The 18,187-nt window shown below is 44.1% G+C and overlaps 1 protein-coding gene across 1 annotated transcript in view; it reads left to right on the forward strand.

The window, feature by feature from the left end:
* Nucleotides 1–18,187, forward strand: part of HAT1 (histone acetyltransferase 1) — an 87,266-nt gene that overhangs the window by 45,709 nt on the left and 23,370 nt on the right. Inside the window, exon 5 of the mRNA XM_062187799.1 lies at nt 17,970–18,149. Coding sequence (XP_062043783.1) covers nt 17,970–18,149 — 180 coding nt within the window. The remainder of the gene's footprint in view (nt 1–17,969; nt 18,150–18,187) is intronic.

Below are 18,187 nucleotides of genomic sequence, written 5' to 3' on the forward strand. Positions count from 1 at the left end.
GTCTCACACGAGTAGCAGGGACCCAAGCACTTTAATACCATCTGCTGCATCCCAGGACTTGCATAGCAGAAAGCTGGATTGGAAGTGGAGTAGCTAGGGCTCAATTTAGGCACTCCAGTGTAAGATGCAGGAGTCCCAAGCAGTCTCAACTGCAGATGCCATCCCCAACCACAGCTTCTGTGGGTTTTTTACTATGATTGTGGAAATCACTTATTTTCCTAGATGTCAAAGGTGAGGAGAAAGATCTACATTTTCTACTTTTTATTTATGTATAGTCTATTTAAATTTCTCTTGGTGCATTTCTGATCCCACAAACATTGTTAATATATTCATTTGTGAACATTGATAATTATGCTGTGTACATTATAAAATTAATTGAAACAATTGTTTCAAAAGGGGGTGAAGGCAGAGAGAGTGATTAAAAAGTGTATCTGTGGTAGGCTAAATAATGACACCACCCACCCTTCAGCGTTTGTGTGCAGGACAACTATGTCCTAATCTTTGGAGCCTGTGAATGTGACCTCATACAGCAGAAACCCACTTTGCAGATGTGATCAAGTTAAGAATTTTTTTTTGACAGAGTGGACAGTGAGAGAGAGAGACAGAGAGAAAGGTCTTCCTTTGCCGTTGGTTCACCCTTCAGTGGCTGCCGTGGCTGATGTGCTGCGGCCGGCGCACCGCGCCGATCCTGAAGGCAGGAGCCAGGTGCTTCTCCTGGTCTCCCATGGGGTACAGGGTCCAAGCACTTGGGCCATCCTCCACTGCACTCCCTGGCCACAGCAGAGAGCTGGCCTGGAAGAGGGGCAACTGGGACAGAATCTGGCACCCCGACCGGGACTAGAACCCGGTGTGCTGGCGCCGCAGGCGGAGGATTAGCCTATTGAGCCGCAGCGCTGGCCTCAAGTTAAGAATCTTGAAATTATCCTGGAATATGTGGGTGGACCCTGAATGTAATCACATGTCACCTAATGAAAGGGGTGCAGAAGGAGATTGGATGGCAGGAGAGTAGAAGGCAGTCTGATCACAGGGGCAGAGTGATGTGGCCACAAGCCAAAGAATGCTTAACCACTAGAGGCCGGATTCTCTTCTAGCAACTCCAGAGAAAGTGTAGCACTTTGATTTTGGCCCAGTAATACCAATTTCAGACATTGCTTCCAGATTGTGAAAGAACAAATGTCAGTTGTTTTAAGGTACCACATTTGTGGTAATTTGTTAAAACATCCACAAGAAATTAATACAGATTGTTGTAATAGGAAGTGCATTACTGCTCTAACAAGTAACTAAGAATGTAGAAGTTACTTTTGAAATGGGTAGAGGCTGGAAGAATTTATAGATGAATGATAGAAAAACAGAAATTATGTTGAATAGACTCTTGGTAGAAATAATGGAAGTTAGGCCGGCGCCGCGGCTCACTAGGCTAATCCTCCACCTTGCGGCGCCGGCACACCGGGTTCTAGTCCTGGTCGGGGCACCGATCCTGTCCCGGTTGCCCCTCTTCCAGGCCAGCTCTCTGCTGTGGCCCGGGAGTGCAGTGGAGGATGGCCCAAGTTCTTGGGCCCTGCACCCCATGGGAGACCAGGAGAAGCACCTGGCTCCTGCCATCGGATCAGCGCAGTGCGCCGGCTGCAGCGCGCTACCGCGGCGGCCATTGGAGGGTGAACCAACGGCAAAAGGAAGACCTTTCTCTCTGTCTCTCTCTCTCTGTCCAATCTGCCTGTCAAAAATAAAAAAAAAAAAAAAAAAAAAAAAGAAATAATGGAAGTTAAAGGTATTTCTGGTTAAGGCTCAGAACACAGGAACACAGTAAAGAAAACCTGTATTTTCTTAGAGAATATGTATATTGTCATAAACATAATTCTGGTAGAAAGATGAACTTGAAAGGTGCCTCTGCTGAGGGCAAGAAGGGAAGGAGGAACATGTGTTTGGAAACCAGAAGAAAGGAAATCATTGTTACAGTGCGGTGCACAGCATAGTTGAACTGTATCCTGCAACTGTGTGGAAAGGAGAGCTTGTAAGCAATGAGCTTTCGAATATCTATTTAGCTGCGGAAATTTCTAGTTACAGAACTGAAGGTGTGGTCTGGATTCTGGGTGCTTGTAGTAAAATGTAAGAGGAAAGAGATGAATTGAAGAAGAAACAATTAAGTAGAGAGGATCTAGGACTGGTGATTTGGGAAATTCTCAGCCTGTGTAGTTTACAGAAGACACTAAAATTAAGACATTCTCTGTTAGGGGGGTGTGCTCTGGTTAGAAAGCTAAGGGTATAAGCAAGGTTATCTTTTGTGAGTGCTCCAGAGATTAGGCATGTGATTCATGCATCTCAGTCATCTCTGCAAAAAGCCAGGAATCAAGTTCTAACAAAGATCTCTGGAGGATCCTCTTAGTATGAACTCTCATGACCGGTGTTGCATAGGTGTTTGATAATCAAAACTTCAGGGGCTGGCGCCGTGGCTCACTTGGCTAATCCTCCACCTGCGGCGCCAGTATCCCATATGGGCGCCGGGTTCTAGTCTGGCTGCTCCTCTTCCAGTCCGGCTCTCTGCTGTGGCCCGGGAAGGCAGTGGAGGATGGCCCAGGTGATTGGGTGCCTGCACCCAAGTGGGAGAATGGGGCGGGGGTGGGGCCCGCCTGCCTTCTGACTTTGGATTGGCACAGCGCCGGCTGTGGCGGCCATTTGGGGGGTGAACCAACAGAAGGAAGACCTTTCTTTCTGTCTCTCTATCTCACCATCTAACTCTACCTGTCAAATAAGTTTAAAAAAAAAAAAAAAAAACTTCAAAATTGAGGGCAGGCTTTGTGGTACAGCAGGTCAGGCAGCTGCTTGGGATGCCACATCCCATACTGGAGTGCTTGGGATTGAGTCCTAATTCCACTTTCAGTCCATCTTCTTGCTAATAACCGCCTGGGAGGCAGGAGATATGGAGGAGTTGAATTCTTTCTACCCAAGTGGGTGACCCAGATGGAGTTCCTAGATCCTGACTTTGGACTGGTCCAACCTGACTGTTGGAGGCATTTGGGGAGTGAACCAGTATATGGAAGATCACTCCATCCCTCTCCCTCCCCTACCTCCTCTCCCCCATCACTCTTTCAAATAAATAAATCGTTTTTAAAAACTTTTGTCTAATTTCTACTGACTGAACAAAAGGAAGGAAGATGGGTGAATTCCCAAAATTCTACGGGCAGGAAACAAACTGATAAAACTGCTAGTTACAAACGTGTGCTGCCCTTTAAGAAAAAGGAAGATTAACTCTGGGGGTGGTGCATAAGCTCAGAAGTGGAGCTGCAGGCCAGAGTTATTCCTTACCCTTGAAACCTAATGGAATTTGCCCTGCTGGATTTTTTTTTTTTTTTTTAAGATTTATTTATTTGTTTGAAAGGCAGAGTTACACAGAGAGAAGGAGGGGCAGAGAGAGAGAGAAAGAGGTCTTCCATCTGCTGGTTCACTCCCAAACTGGCTGTGGTGGCCGGAGCTGTGCTGATCTGAAGCTGGGAGCCAGGAATTTCCTCCGGGTCTTCCCATGTGGGTACAGGGCCCCAAGGACTTGGGCCATCTTCCACTGCTTTCCCAGGCCATAGCAGAGAGCTGGATTGGCAGTGGAGCAGCCAGGACTTGAACCAACGCCCATTTGGGATGCCGACACTGCAGGCAGCGGCTTCACCCACTACGCCACAGCGCCGGCCCCAGCCCTGCTGGAATTTGAAATTGCCTGGTATCAGTGACTCCTTTCTTCCATTTTCACTTGTGGAATGATGGAGTTTGTAACTATTGTCCTATATCTTTCCATCAGTGTATTTTGGAAGTGGTAACTTGTTTTTCTAGATTCACTGGTTCACAGATGGAAATTTCGTTTCAGGATTATCATACCCAGAACCCCATCTACACCTGATTTAGATCATTAGGATGATAAGATTTGGGACTTTTCAGCTTATGAGATCTAAATGAGATTTTGGATTTGACTTGATATTGTAATGGTTGAGATCTTTGGGGATGCTGGGATGGAGTCAATGTATTTTTGTTTTTAATAATTTTTCTTTAAAGATTTGTTTGTTTGAAATGCAGAGTTAAAGAGAGACAGAGAGAGAGATCCCTTCTATCCGCTGGTTCACTCCCCAAATGGCCCCAATGGCTGGGGCTGAGCCAATCCAAAGCCAGGAGCCAGGAGCTTCTTCTGGATCTCCCATGCAGGTGTTCTTGGGCCATCTTCTGCTGCTTTTCCCAGGCCATCAGCAGAGAGCTGTATCGGAAGTGGAGCAGCCGGGTCTCAAACCGGAGCCCATACAGGATGCTGGCACTGCAGGCACGGTTTTACGCACTATGCTACAGTGCTGGCCCTGAGTCAGTATATTTTACATGTGAGATAGACATGAAATTTTGAGGACCTTGAGAAAATTAAGTATTTTTTTAAGATTTATTTATTTAAAAGCAGAATTACAGAGAGGCAGAGGCAGACAGACAGAGAGGTCTTCCATCTGCTGTTTCACTCCCCAGATGGCTATTAACAGCTATGCTGATCTGAAACAAGGAGCCAGGAGCTTCTTCTGGGTCTTCCATGTGGGTGCAGTGGCCCACGTGCTTGGGCCATCTTTTGCTGCTTTCCCAGGCCATAGCAGAGAGCTGGATTGGAAGTGGAGCAGCTGGGATTTGAACCCGCGCCCATATGGGCTGCTGGCACTGCAAGTGGCAGCTTTACCCATTATGCCACAGCACCGGCCCTGAAAATTAAGTATTTTAAACTCATTCTTTTTCTGGACATTCCTTATTTAAAGGCATTGTAAATTTATCAAGAATTACTTTACAGAATTGATGTTTTGAAAATTAAATACTATTTTGTTAGTTATACTGATAAAAGAATCTCTTATTCTTTGCACTTAACAAATCCAGCAAATTTTATTAAACCATATCTGCCATATTGTTGATAATGCTGCCCACACACTAGGCAGAAAATTAAAATAGGAAAATAAGCTTCTTATTGTTGGACCTCTCAGTTGTAGAGATGCCCACTTGCTCGAGAGGACGCCCAAAAATCCAGACTCCAGACCAGTTGATGCAAAAAGCATGAGGTATTTATTGTACGTTTGCGCAAACGGGCCCCCACCTAAGGCGGTGAGGAGCCCTGAGCAGCAGTTTCACACAGGTTATATAGTCAACAAATTAGCATATGGGATTGGCCGGTTCGGAGGGACAATTAGCATACAGGAGAATGCTGAGGAGAGTGCTGAGGGAACCAGCTGAAGAGAATGCTGAGGAGAGTGCCGAGGGAATCAGCTGAGGAGAATGCTGAGGAGAGTACTGAGACTCTCCGAAGGGGAGTGGCAGCTCTGCTCTGGGCATGCCTAGAGGTTCTCTAAAGGGGATAGACTTTTCCTTCCCAGAGAACGTGCCCGCTGGACCCTGGGGAACATCTAACCTCTTAAGAAGCCCCTGATATCTGCCCAGGCCTAGTTTCTTGTCCCTCTCCCCCATAAGGGTCCTTCATTCCCTCCTTTTCTTTTTGCCAAGATTTTAATCTTAAAATCTATTGAACCGGCCTGGGGAGAACCTGCCTCACTGGAGGGAGGAAACTCTGTTCTTACTGGACTGGGTTAGGTTCCACGTTAACAATTGCGGAGCATGGGGATTGGAAAAACAATGGGGAAAGGTCAGGAACATCATAAATATTAAACAGTTTTTGAAAGTCTTAGCTTGAGTGGGTTCTGAGTGCACTGGAGCTTCCATTTGGCTGGTCTATCCGGATCCTCGGGGCCCTGGGGAGGTGGTGCTCGCTTCACGTGTGAGGCGTGGACCCAAGCAGTGATTCCGTCGACCTTGAGAGCGGTGGGAGTTGTCAACAGCACAGTGAAGGGGCCTTTCCACCGGGGCTCTAGAGTCTTAGATTGGTGCCTTCGGACATACACAGCATCACCGATTTGGAAAGGATGCGGGATGGTTGTAGGCTGCTGCAAGAGGTTTCCAGACCTGGTTCTGGATGATCTGGAGTGCTCTCAACCGGGCCTGTAACTTAGGGGCATCGGCAACGGAGTCACTGGCAAGGTCAAGCAAGCCTGCTACTGGTGGGGGCCCTCCATAAAGGATTTCATATGGTGTCAGCCCGCAATGAGAGGGCGTGTTTCGAACCCGGAACAACACCATAGGGAGGAGTTGGACCCAGTCTTTAACGCCAGTCTCCAACGCTAATTTGGTCAAGGTCTCTTTAATTGTTCTGTTCATTTTTTCTACCTGTCCTGAACTTTGGGGTCTATAGGCACAGTGCAATTTCCAATTTATGCCTAATGCTTTGGCCACCAACTGACTTACCTGGGAGACAAACGCTGGGCCATTGTCGGACCCGATTACCTTAGGCAAGCCGAACCGGGGGAAGATCTCCTCTATGATCTTCTTGACGACCACCTGGGCGGTTTCCCGTTTTGTGGGGAATGCCTCAGTCCATCCGGAGAAGGTGTCTACAAAAACTAGAAGATACTTATTCCCATAACTGCCCGGCCTTATCTCAGTGAAATCGACCTCACAGTTGATTCCTGGTCGGTCTCCTCTTACCCTAGCTCCCTCTGGGAGCTTGAGGTGTCTGGCATTTACCTTGGCACACGGAACACAGGATTCAGTCACCTGCTGGGCTAAAGAGTCAAGTCCGGGGATGTAGTAAGACTGCCTATCTTCCTGTAAGGCTGCTTTTAGCTTTTTGTATCCCAAATGAGTCCATTGATGGAGGCTGGTAATTATTTCTTTAGCCAATTGGTATGGCAAGACTATTTTCTCTCCGAGCCTCCAAACCCTTATTTGTTCATCATACTCTGCACCGAGCCGCTGAATCGTATCTAAGTCTTGGTCCGAATAGAGAAAAGGTGGTTCCCTCGATACTTGGGTGGGCTCAATTGTCTTTAACGGGAGCACCTGTTGGCTCAGGGCTGCCGCCCTAGCGGCCTCGTCTGCCATCCTGTTTCCCCTTGCTACGGGGTCGTCTCCTCGTTGGTGCCCGGGGCAATGAATTGCTGAGGAGAATACTGAGGAGAGTGGCAGCCCTGCTCAGTTTCAGCGGCAAGGAGAAGGTCGTCCACATATTGCAGGAGGACCAGGTCCGGATGGTTGACTCGGAAGTCAGCCAAATCTAGGTGCAGAGCTTCATCAAACAAGGTAGGCGAGTTTTTAAATCCTTGAGGCAACCTTGTCCAGGTGAGTTGTCCTGAAAACCCGGTCTCTGGGTCTTTCCACTCAAAAGCAAAGATGGATTGGCTCTGAGGGCTCAGTCTTAAACAAAAGAATGCACCTTTTAGATCCAACACAGTGCACCATACGTGGGTCGGAGGCAAGGTACTTAGCAGATTGTAGGGGTTGGGCACCGTGGGATGCATATCCTCCGCTCTCCCGTTAACCTCCCGCAAGTCCTGTACCGGGCGGCAGTCACCCGTACCAGGCCTCTCTACTGGTAGTAGGGGGGGCGCTCCAAGGTGAACGACAAGGTTTTAAAATGCCTAGGTGTAACAGTCTCTGGGTATGTGGCCGGATACCTTCCTTAGCTTCCTTGCCCATCGGATATTGACAAACTGACACGGGAATGGCCGTGGGCTTCAGATCAAGGGAGGCCGGTTGACGGCCAGCCCTATTCCCGCAGTCTCTGCCCAGGCCTGAGGAAAATCTTGGAGCTTAAAGGCCCTTTTTCTGAAGTCAGTACCGAGTGCTGGGCTCCCGTGTCAATCAGGAAGGTTACCGGTCTGCCCCCCACTTCAAGGGTTATCCTGGGCTCAGGGGGGGGCTCCTGGCCCTGACTCACCTAGTCGTCTTCTTCCAGGGACAGGATTGGAACTGGTCTCCTCTTTGGTCCCTGTGTTTTCTTCGGGCAGTCTTTGACCCAGTGTCTTCTTTCTTTACAATAGGCACATTGATCTCTTTCCACCCGAGGCTTTCGTTTGTCTCCCAAGTCCCTATTCTGTCCTGGTCTACTCCTTTCTGTATCCTGCACTATGGTGGCCAAAATTCTACTAAGCTCTTGATTACGTCTTTTGTCTCTTTTGTCTTCCCTTTCCTCCTGCTCCTTGCGGATTCTTTCCTCCTTCTCCTCTCGGATCTCCCTTTTGTTGTAAATCTTTTCTGCCTCCTTCATTAAATCTTGTACAATACGGTAGGCTTCCATTAATCTTTCTAGGAAGCCTGCCGGCGTTTCCTCAGCCCCCTGCACTACTGCACGTACCTTGGCCAAATTGGTGGGGCGCTTTCCAGCCCCTCTGAGACCCGCGAGGAGAATCTGGTGGTAAAGACAAAGTCGCTCCCTACCAGCAACGGTGGTGTAGTCCCAATCAGGACGAGTTGAGGGAAACGCCTCCTCGATTTCATTTAGCAGTAGGGTCGGTCGGCCATCTGCTCCAGGGACGTTTTTCCGTGCCTCAAGGTAGACACGCTGCTTTTCCTCAGTAGTGAGGAGGGTCTGCAGGAGCTGCTGACAATCATCCCAGGTGGGCTGATGAGTCAATAAAATTGACTCAATCAGCCCAGTCAGAGCCTGGGGGTCCTGAGAGAAAGAGGGGTTATGGGTCTTCCAATTATAAAGATCGGAAGCAGAAAATGGCCAGTACTGCATCTGGCCAGCCACCGAGCGAAGAGGAAAAGCCTGCGAATTCCAGACGCTTCCCGAGCCCCCTGCCTGCCCCCGACGGAGGCGCAGGCGGCTGGAGGGCGGGGGAGGCGCTGAGACTTCTTCCCCTGCCCTCGTGGAATCAAGGGGTGGTGCAGAAGGTTGCACATCCCGCTCTGGTTGTTGTGGAAGTTCCTGCGGGGGAGCAGGCTGGCCGGGAAGATAGGGTGGGGAAGAGTCAAAGAGCAGAAAGTCCTGATCAGCCGGAAGAACCGGTGGCTTGTCAGGTTTTGGATCTCGAATCTCCTTCAGAGGGTATAGGGAGGAGGTTGGCACAACCGGGATAGGAGGAGGGGGTAACAGGGTCCGTATGGGCTCCGTCGGGAAGGAGAAGGGTTCTATCCAGGGAGGAGGATTACGTGAAAGATCCTCCCACGTAGTAATGTAGGGCACCTGATCAGGGTGTCCATTTGATCCTGGCTGAAAGACCCGTGCCTTAATCTGTAAAATAATATCGAGGTTAAAAGTGCCGTTCCTTGGCCAGCCGACCTCGAAGGCCGGCCACTCTGAGGAACAGAATTTTGCCCATTGTTTCCTTTTAACCTCCAATGAGAGGTGGCGCGCGCGTTCTCGAACGTCCTTCCAGTGATCTAGAGTGAGACTTAAAGGGGTGGTTATTTGTTGACCCATGTGTGCAAGGATTTTAGCCCAAACAAAAAGAACAGCCAATGCACAAACATATACAATAAGTAAGACAAACCCCATGGCTTGCGCTAATTTTGGGAGCGGCTACCTGACCAGCCCTCCCCGGGAAGGAGGGAGACTTGGTCTCCGACCCACCTCCAGACCACCCCGGGTGCGTCTTCCGGGGGAACGGACCGAGGGTTTCCCCTCTCATCCCGGAGCGTCCTCCGGGGCACGGGCCAGGGGTTGCTGGGCACGCCTGCCTCCCCCACTGGTCCGGAATGGACCAGGGGTTGCAGGGCAGCCTGCCTCCCCCACTGGTCCCACAGAGTCAGGTCAGATACTGGCCAGTCAGAATACTTCAGTCAGAATCAGAATACTCAAGACGAAGACAACAGACAGAAAACACTTAATTATACCTCCAACTGGTCCTGCAGAGAATGGGTCTGAGGGCGACCTCGAGCCCCACGTTGGGCGCCAAAATGTTGGACCTCTCAGTTGTAGAGATGCCCACTTGCTCGAGAGGACGCCCAAAAATCCAGACTCCAGACCAGTTGATGCAAAAAGCATGAGGTATTTATTGTACGTTTGCGCAAACGGGCCCCCACCTAAGGCGGTGAGGAGCCCTGAGCAGCAGTTTCACACAGGTTATATAGTCAACAAATTAGCATATGGGATTGGCCGGTTCGGAGGGACAATTAGCATACAGGAGAATGCTGAGGAGAGTGCTGAGGGAACCAGCTGAAGAGAATGCTGAGGAGAGTGCCGAGGGAATCAGCTGAGGAGAATGCTGAGGAGAGTACTGAGACTCTCCGAAGGGGAGTGGCAGCTCTGCTCTGGGCATGCCTAGAGGTTCTCTAAAGGGGATAGACTTTTCCTTCCCAGAGAACGTGCCCGCTGGACCCTGGGGAACATCTAACCTCTTAAGAAGCCCCTGATATCTGCCCAGGCCTAGTTTCTTGTCCCTCTCCCCCATAAGGGTCCTTCATTATTACTACACACTGGATGTCATAGCTTTTCTGTAATAGTATCAGTTTCTGGGGTCGGCATTTAGCACAGTTTTTTAGTCACCACATCCCATATTGGAGGTACCTGCATACAAGTCCCAGCTCTGTCTGATTCTAGCTTCTAACTAATGTGTACTGTGGGAGGCCACAGGTGATGCCCTGAGTACTTGAGTCTCTGATACCCATGTGTGAGACCTGGATTGATTCCAGGCTCCTGGCTTCAGCCTGGCCCAGTCTTGGCTGTTGCAGACATTTGGGAAGTTAACCAGCGGATGGAAAATCAATCTCCTTTTTCTGCCCTTCACATAAAAATGAAAATAAATAAAAAATATCAATCCCTAAAGCACTAATAATGGATCCAAATTTATAAAGAATTTAAACAGACTTTAATGTCTGATTTTACATCAGCTCTGTGCCCCCCCACCATCACCTTTTTTGATTAAAAACTCTTATTCCTTGAACTGACTTACTTCATCCCTATTATTTACATTTTTATTTTGTTTTATTGTAAAGTCATACAACTAGTTAAATAAGATTGTTCGAGGAGAGGATCACTTAATGATACTATGCATAATATGTAGTGGTATCCTGATTAAAAGACATTAAGACTATTTATGGCCTGTTCTAAATGCATTTAGACTCTTGATCTTGTTACATTTTATTTCTGGTTTTTTGAAAAAGGCATATTAAAATAAAACATTTTATGTTTTATGCTATTAGCTCCCAATTTACTGGTTGTAATTGTGAGGGGGCTTTCCTCTAGCAGACAGTCCTCTTAAGGATACAAATTCCATATTGGTGAGCTTCATGGAATCATGTATAAAACAAATTTTAGTAGAAAAGAGGTCTGAAATAGTCTCTTTACATTTTTAAAAATTAAACACATTAGTGTACACATTTATGGACTGCAGTGTGATATGTTGTTATGTGTATACAGTGTATAATGATCAGACCAAGATAATTGGTATGAGAGTCATCTCATTTATCATTAGTCTCACATACATTATTCAATTTTAGTGCTATAAATATTATGAATATTACTTGGGATATTTTGTTTACTTGTTTTGTTCCACTTCCCAGCCATATTTGACATGACCCTGCTTGCCAGATAAATATATAACTATTTACTATTTGTTCTTTTCAATAGTTTAGGTACCTTGGAAGTTTTCTAAATTTTACCAATATGATTGCAATATTGTAGTTGTAATTTGTATTTGAAAAGATTTAACCTTAAACTAGCATTGAACACATTTATTAAAATGGAGTATTTCCATATTCAAATTTTTCTTACTAGTTTAATTCTCCAGAGTCAACCCAGCTAGCTATTCATATTAAAAATGCAGGTGCTAGTTTTCCTTGTGTTTTAATTCACTGTTTGAGGGGCTGTTTTTTTTTTTTAAGTTGCATTTGATAGTGGTGAATTGATTTTTTTCCCAAAGAAACTATTGACTCGGTTATTGATAAATCTTTCAAATACTACATGCAGTGAAAATAGCTATATATTTGCATTGACTTCTAATTCTTCCAGTTTTGAGAACCAGGTTTTTCCATTTACAAATACATTGTTTAGGAGTAAGAAATCAATATTTTATAATGTATTTGCAGGGTTACTTATTTGCTTCATGGTCAAAGATCATTTATATTAAATGTTCAAGGAGAGATTTTTCTTCCCCTTGTAAAGAAGAATGGATAGTGGATGTGGGGTAATGTGCTGTTTTTTCTGTCTCTTCCGGTACAATGAAGAAACATCTTGCTGGTTTCCGACTAAGGGAGGAGTGGCTAGCCATGTAATAATCTGAGGTGAAAGTTTACTAAGCAGAGGGACCAGCAAATAGAAAGGCCCTGAAAATATAACAGCCTTGGCATTTATACAGTACAGAAAGAAACAGTTTTGGCAATTCTGTAGTATATAAATATCTCTGTTAAGTCATTGTAATGATGGAGTGAAGAGTAGGAGATGGTTGAAGGTGGTGGCAAAGCTAAATTGTTTAGAGTCTTTGAGGATACAGTAGGATATTTCTAAGAGATAAGAGTATTGATAGCCTTTAAAGGTTTTAAGTAAGGAGTCATACGATCATACGATGTGTTTTACATTTTTAAAAGATGATTTTGGGGGACTGTCGCTGTGGCATGGTGAGAGAAGCTGCCGCCTTCAATGCCAGCATCCCAAGTGGGCGCTGGTTCGAGTCCCAGCTGCTCCACTTCCAATCCAGCTCTCTGCTATGGCCTGGGAAAGCAGTAGAGGATGGCTCAGGTCCTTGGGCCCCTGCACCTATGTTGGGGACCCAGGGGGAGGCTCCTGGCTCCTGGCTTTGGATCCGCCTGGCTCTGGCCGTTGCAGCAATTTGGGGAGTGAGTCAGTGGATGGAAGACTTCTCTCTCTCTGCCTGCCTGCCTCTGCCTCTCTGTAATTCTGCCTTTCAAAAACAAATAGATCTTAAAAAAAAAAAAAAAAAAAAAAAAAACATGACTTTGGCTGCTATGCAGAGAATATACTGTAGGGGGCAAGAGTAAATGAAGCAAGACTGTAGCATTACAGTATTAGAGGAGACACTGGATTTAGCTGTCAGATTATATTTTGAAGGTAGTGCCAGTAGGGTTTAACATTGAATTAGATGTAATGGATGAGCAAGAGGAACACAGAGTACCCTATTGCCTGAACAGTAGTGATACTACAGATACAGGGAACACTGGAAAAGTAGGTGTAAGTGGGAAAAAATCAAGAATTTTATGTTGAATGTGTTGGGTTTGAGACTGTTACATGTCTTATTTGAGTTTTGGCAGGTCATACTATGTATCATTATTTTTGAGTAGGAAAAATATACCACTTTAGGTGGTCAGTAGCCATAGCAAATCTGCTTAAAAATTAACTTATTAGAATTTTGCCATTACATTAATCTTTCATCACCTTTTTTCTTTTCCAAGCTGAGTTCTGCAATTTTATCTAAAATTCTTTAATCACAATTAAGATGCCTGTGAAATCTCCCCACTAGCCATCATCTTTAAAGGCAAAATCATAATTTCTGAGTTTTACAATACAATAAATTGTATTATTTGTTTTTTTTTTCTTTTAGATTTTTTTTTTTTTTGACAGGCAGAGTGGACAGTGAGAGAGAGAGACAGAGAGAAAGGTCTTCCTTTTGCCGTTGGTTCACCCTCCAATGGCCGCCGCGGTAGTGCGCTGCGGCTGGCGCACCGCGCTGATCCGATGGCAGGAGCCAGGTGCTTCTCCTGGTCTCCCATGGGGTGCAGGGCCCAAGAACTTGGGCCATCCTCCACTGCACTCCCTGGCCACAGCAGAGAGCTGGCCTGGAAGAGGGGCAACCGGGACAGGATCGGTGCCCCGACCGGGACTAGAACCCGGTGTGCCGGCGCCGCAAGGCGGAGGATTAACCTAGTGAGCCGCGGCGCCGGCAAATTGTATTATTTGGATACTGATGGTTGGTTCATCTTATAGTTGTTTCTGACTTTTGCTTTTATTAGTACCTCCTGTGTCCTGTTGGGGTAATTTCACTGCTTTTTAGTGAAGGAGCGTGTAACTAAGCTTGATCAGTCTTGCTGATTGCTAGCATTTCTGTGAAAGGTTTGATAGAGGTAGTTGAAATATATGAACAGGTTATTATCTATGCGTTTCAGTCAGGTTATCCTTTGTCCCATTGATATGGATTGAATTTGAGAGCTAACGAGAGCAGTTTTGAAATTTTTTTCTGGAGTCTTTTGTCTTATAGAAAAATTCTACATACTTATAAAAATTAATCTTTTTTTTTTTTTTTTGACAGGCAGAATTAGACAGTGAGAGAGAGAGAGACAGAGAGAAAAAGGTCTTCCTTCCGTTGGTTCACCCCCAAAATGACTGCTACGGTTGGCGCGCTGCGCTGATCCAAAGCCAGGAGCCAGGTGCTTCCTCCTGGTCTCCCATGTAGGTGCAGGGCCCAAGCACTTGGGCCATCCTCCACTGCCTTCCCAGGCCACAGCAGAGAGTTGGACTGGAAGAGGAGCAACTGGGACAGGACCGGCGCCCCAACCAGGACTAGAATCTGTGGTGCCAGCGCCACAGGCGGAAGATTGGCCAAGTGAGCCGCAGCGCTGGCCATAAAAATTAATCTTGAGGGGTTAAGCTTTTGGTGCAGCAGTTAAGACACCTGCATACCATTCTGGAGTAGCTGGGTTTGAGTCCCAGTTCTCTATCTATTCTAGCTTCCTGCTAATGTGCACCATGGAAGGCAGCAGGTGATGGCTCAAGTACTTCTATCCCTGCCACCACATGAGAGACCTAGGTTGAGTTCTAGCCTCCTGGCTTCAGTGTAGCCCAGCCCAGCCCAGCCCAGCCCTGGCTATTGCAGGCATCTGGGGAGTGAACTGGAGGATGGATGAACAACATGAACCACCTACTTAACATGCCTTTAGTTGGAAGCTCAAAGATAACTTGCTATAGACATATGTAGACAAATGGTTCTGCTTAACATAAGACATTAGGTTATTGGGTTTTCAGATTGTATCAGTTCATATAGAAGTATGAACATAACAGATTACAAGTTATTCTCAGGCACACAGTGTTATGCAGTGATGAGGAAACAGAGGTTTCTTCCTAAGAACATCTTTATGTACAACAAAGTATAGAACATTGAATTTGAAATGATCATAGAGAATATACAGTTTAAAAACATATCATCATGACCTACCTACCATAAGACCTAACTAGAATAGTTATTTATATTCTTGGCTTCTTTTAAAGAATTGCCAGATGTTGGGAAAATACTTACAGGGAATGTCTTTATTAATTATATACATTAAGTACATTAAGTTGCATTTTGGATCTTGCTCTATTCTGCTTAATTTATTACCCTTTTTACATTTTTACATAATTTTTTAAAGATTTATTTTACTTGAAAGTCAGAGTTACACAGAGAAGGAGAGGCAGAGAGAGAGAGGTCTTCCATCTGCTGGTTCACTTCCCAATTGGCCGCAATGGCTAGAGCTGCCAATTCGAAGCCAGGATCCAGGAGCCAGGAGCTGCTTCCGGGTCTCCCATGCAGGTAAAGAGACCCAGGGGCTTGGGCCATCTTATACTACTTTCCCAGGCCATAGCAGAGAGCTAGATCAGAAGTGGAGCAGCCGGGACTTGAACTGGCACCCATATGGGCTGCTGGCACTGCAGGCGGTGGCTTTACCCGCTACGCCACAGCAACAGCCCCAAATAATTTTAATTGAAGTTTAGTATAATGTTCTTGAAATTTTTCAGTGATCTTCAGAAATACAGTCTAAACTTACAGACCAAAACATTGGAATTAAGAGCTTTGTTTCAGTTCATCTTTAACTCAACCTTCAACTAAATATGATGGATTTTTCTTCCTCTAGTGATAATTGCATTTTCTGACCAGTATGAATGAATATTTTAAATTTAACTGAACTACTTTAGAAAATACAAATCTCTAAGACATGGTGGTTATAGGATTTTTTTTAAAGTAATCATTTAGTAGAGAAATAAAAGCACTTTTCCTTTAGTGAAGCAAAGTTCTGAATTCTAAAATTGAAGAGATATTTGGTTGAAGTTGTATGTCTTGTATAAGTTTATCAGATACACATACATATATGAATATGTGCATATTAGTAATTCTTTGCTGTATGCTTAGCCCCCTCCTGTAAAAGTTCTTAAAGGAATGTGTAAACATGTTTAGAATAAAATATTTGAAGATATTTATTATAATTAATAGGTATCCTTTGAAGACTGAAAATTAAACATGAACTCTCTTTAATTTTATTGAGCCCAAACTTTTGGATTGCTCCACTCTCCTCTAGAACTGCCACTTGAACTTGAAACTTACAGTTTCTGAGAAATCTTTGAAGAAGATTTGGTGCAAGATATTTGAATACAAGATTTTCTGATCATGCTTTGCAATGTCTTATTTAGAAGACAGAAAACATATTCTGTGAATATATTTTAAAATAAAGTGTAAAATATATTCTGTGAATACTTGAAGTGATTTTTTAACTGATAGATTACAGACCTCTTTAGTCAAAGTAGTTTTTCTTGATTTTTTAAACACCTGAACTAAAAGTGTATTATACTGCTTTGCCCATCATGACTGTGGACTTCAGTTGCTACACAATTAAATTAAATTCCTTATATAGTTGTTGAAATTGTACTGGCTCTGTAAAATATGCTGAAGATGTCCTTCAATGTTATGTAGGAAAAATATTTATTAAATACATACTTGTAAAGTAAGCAAAGATGGTCTTATCAAATGTGGTTTATTTGATCTTTAGGGTGAGTGGATTAAACATTGGTACACATTGGAAATAAACTTTCAGGCAAAATCTTGAAGAACTGTATTTTAAATAACAGCTCTTACTTTTACACTATCAACAAATTATATATAAATGTTGGTGGTTCCAGAGCATTGAAAATAAAACTTGTTTGTGATAAACTTCATCCTTGGTTCTCTATCCCAAAATGTAACTGAATGATAATAAAGTGCTATTCATCTGCAGGTGCATTGCTTCTACTTAGTTAAAAGATGGTTGAAAGGACAGGAATTAGTAGCATGTTGTATTAGCCTTTTGTAGTGTATTTTGTCCTAAGCATCTTAATTTCCCTGTTTTGAATGCTAAGTAGCAAGGGTCTTGGTTTAGAAGTAATACCCATCATGCATGTAAACGGTATGAAAGAGCTGCTTAGTAAGTTAACACAAAGTGTTCTTGTGTCAGTCCTTGTGGAAATAGATACAATACAAACATTACAGCTGAACTCACGGCAAACTCCATTAAGTAAAAACCTGGCCTCATTGTTCAGGAAAAAGTTTGAATAGAATGCAAGCTCATTTTGTTGAATGTAATGTCAGGCTTTTAGGGACTGTATTGAGGGATAAGGTTTTGTTAAGTTGAGACCAATTCATTAAGTTTTATTGCCTGGTGAGAAGCAGTAATACTTTATTGTAAGACTTCATCAAATATTCATGGTTAAAGAGAAGTAGTAAATGTATTCAATCAAGTGGTCTTTTGGGGTTTTGAAAAGGATTATGAAGTCTGCTCAGCTGATAGTTTTAACATTCATCAAGGTTGTTTAACAAGGGTAATTTTAATCTCTGAGTTTAATTTTGTTGCCCAGTCTTTTTTTTACTGCCACAAATTCAGGTCTGTAAAAATTGTCAGATTATAGGGATGAGTGGATACTATATCCATTTATATAATTTGTGTATTTCCTAAATGGGTATATATTTTAAAAATTAATCATTAGTTGTGAATTTGGCATATGAGAGAGTTGTGACCTACTTTTTCATTATGAGGTTGCTATTCATTTGGTCAGGCTGTAGCCTTAACCTCACTGTTGTTGGTGATCTTTTCATGTCTTGGATAATATGATCTCTTTGATACATATAAAATAAGCAACCAGTTCCAGTTATGAATGGATATAGTCAGCATTTTTTCTATATGGTGTCAGAAATTTCAGTAGTGTTGCCTTTGTTTTTGCCCTTGGTATTAGATTACCTGCCTCTTGTAATTTATGTTCATGTTATAGTTAGGCTCATCTTAAATTTGTGTGGCAGTAGTTTGTACATAGGAAACTCATTCTTTTCCAGTTCATTACATGTTTACTACTTTGTCAACTGAAGTTTTAAAATGTTTGTTGGTTTTGTCCTTTTCAAAGAAATTAAGCTAAAAGTCAAATTTGCTGTTAATTTTTTTTGGGGGGTCCCTTATCTTCCATTTCTTAGGCGGATGATGTTGAGGGCAAAATTAGACAAATCATTCCACCTGGATTTTGCACAAACACGAATGATTTTCTTTCTTTGCTGGAAAAAGAAGTTGATTTCAAGCCATTTGGAACCTTACTCCATACATACTCAGTTCTCAGTCCCACAGGAGGAGAAAACTTCACATTTCAGATATATAAGGTAAAGAAAAACTATTTCTTGGGTAAAGTTACTCCATT

Source organism: Lepus europaeus, chromosome 1 (assembly GCF_033115175.1).
Source record: "Lepus europaeus isolate LE1 chromosome 1, mLepTim1.pri, whole genome shotgun sequence".
NCBI classification, from domain to species: Eukaryota; Metazoa; Chordata; class Mammalia; order Lagomorpha; family Leporidae; genus Lepus; species Lepus europaeus.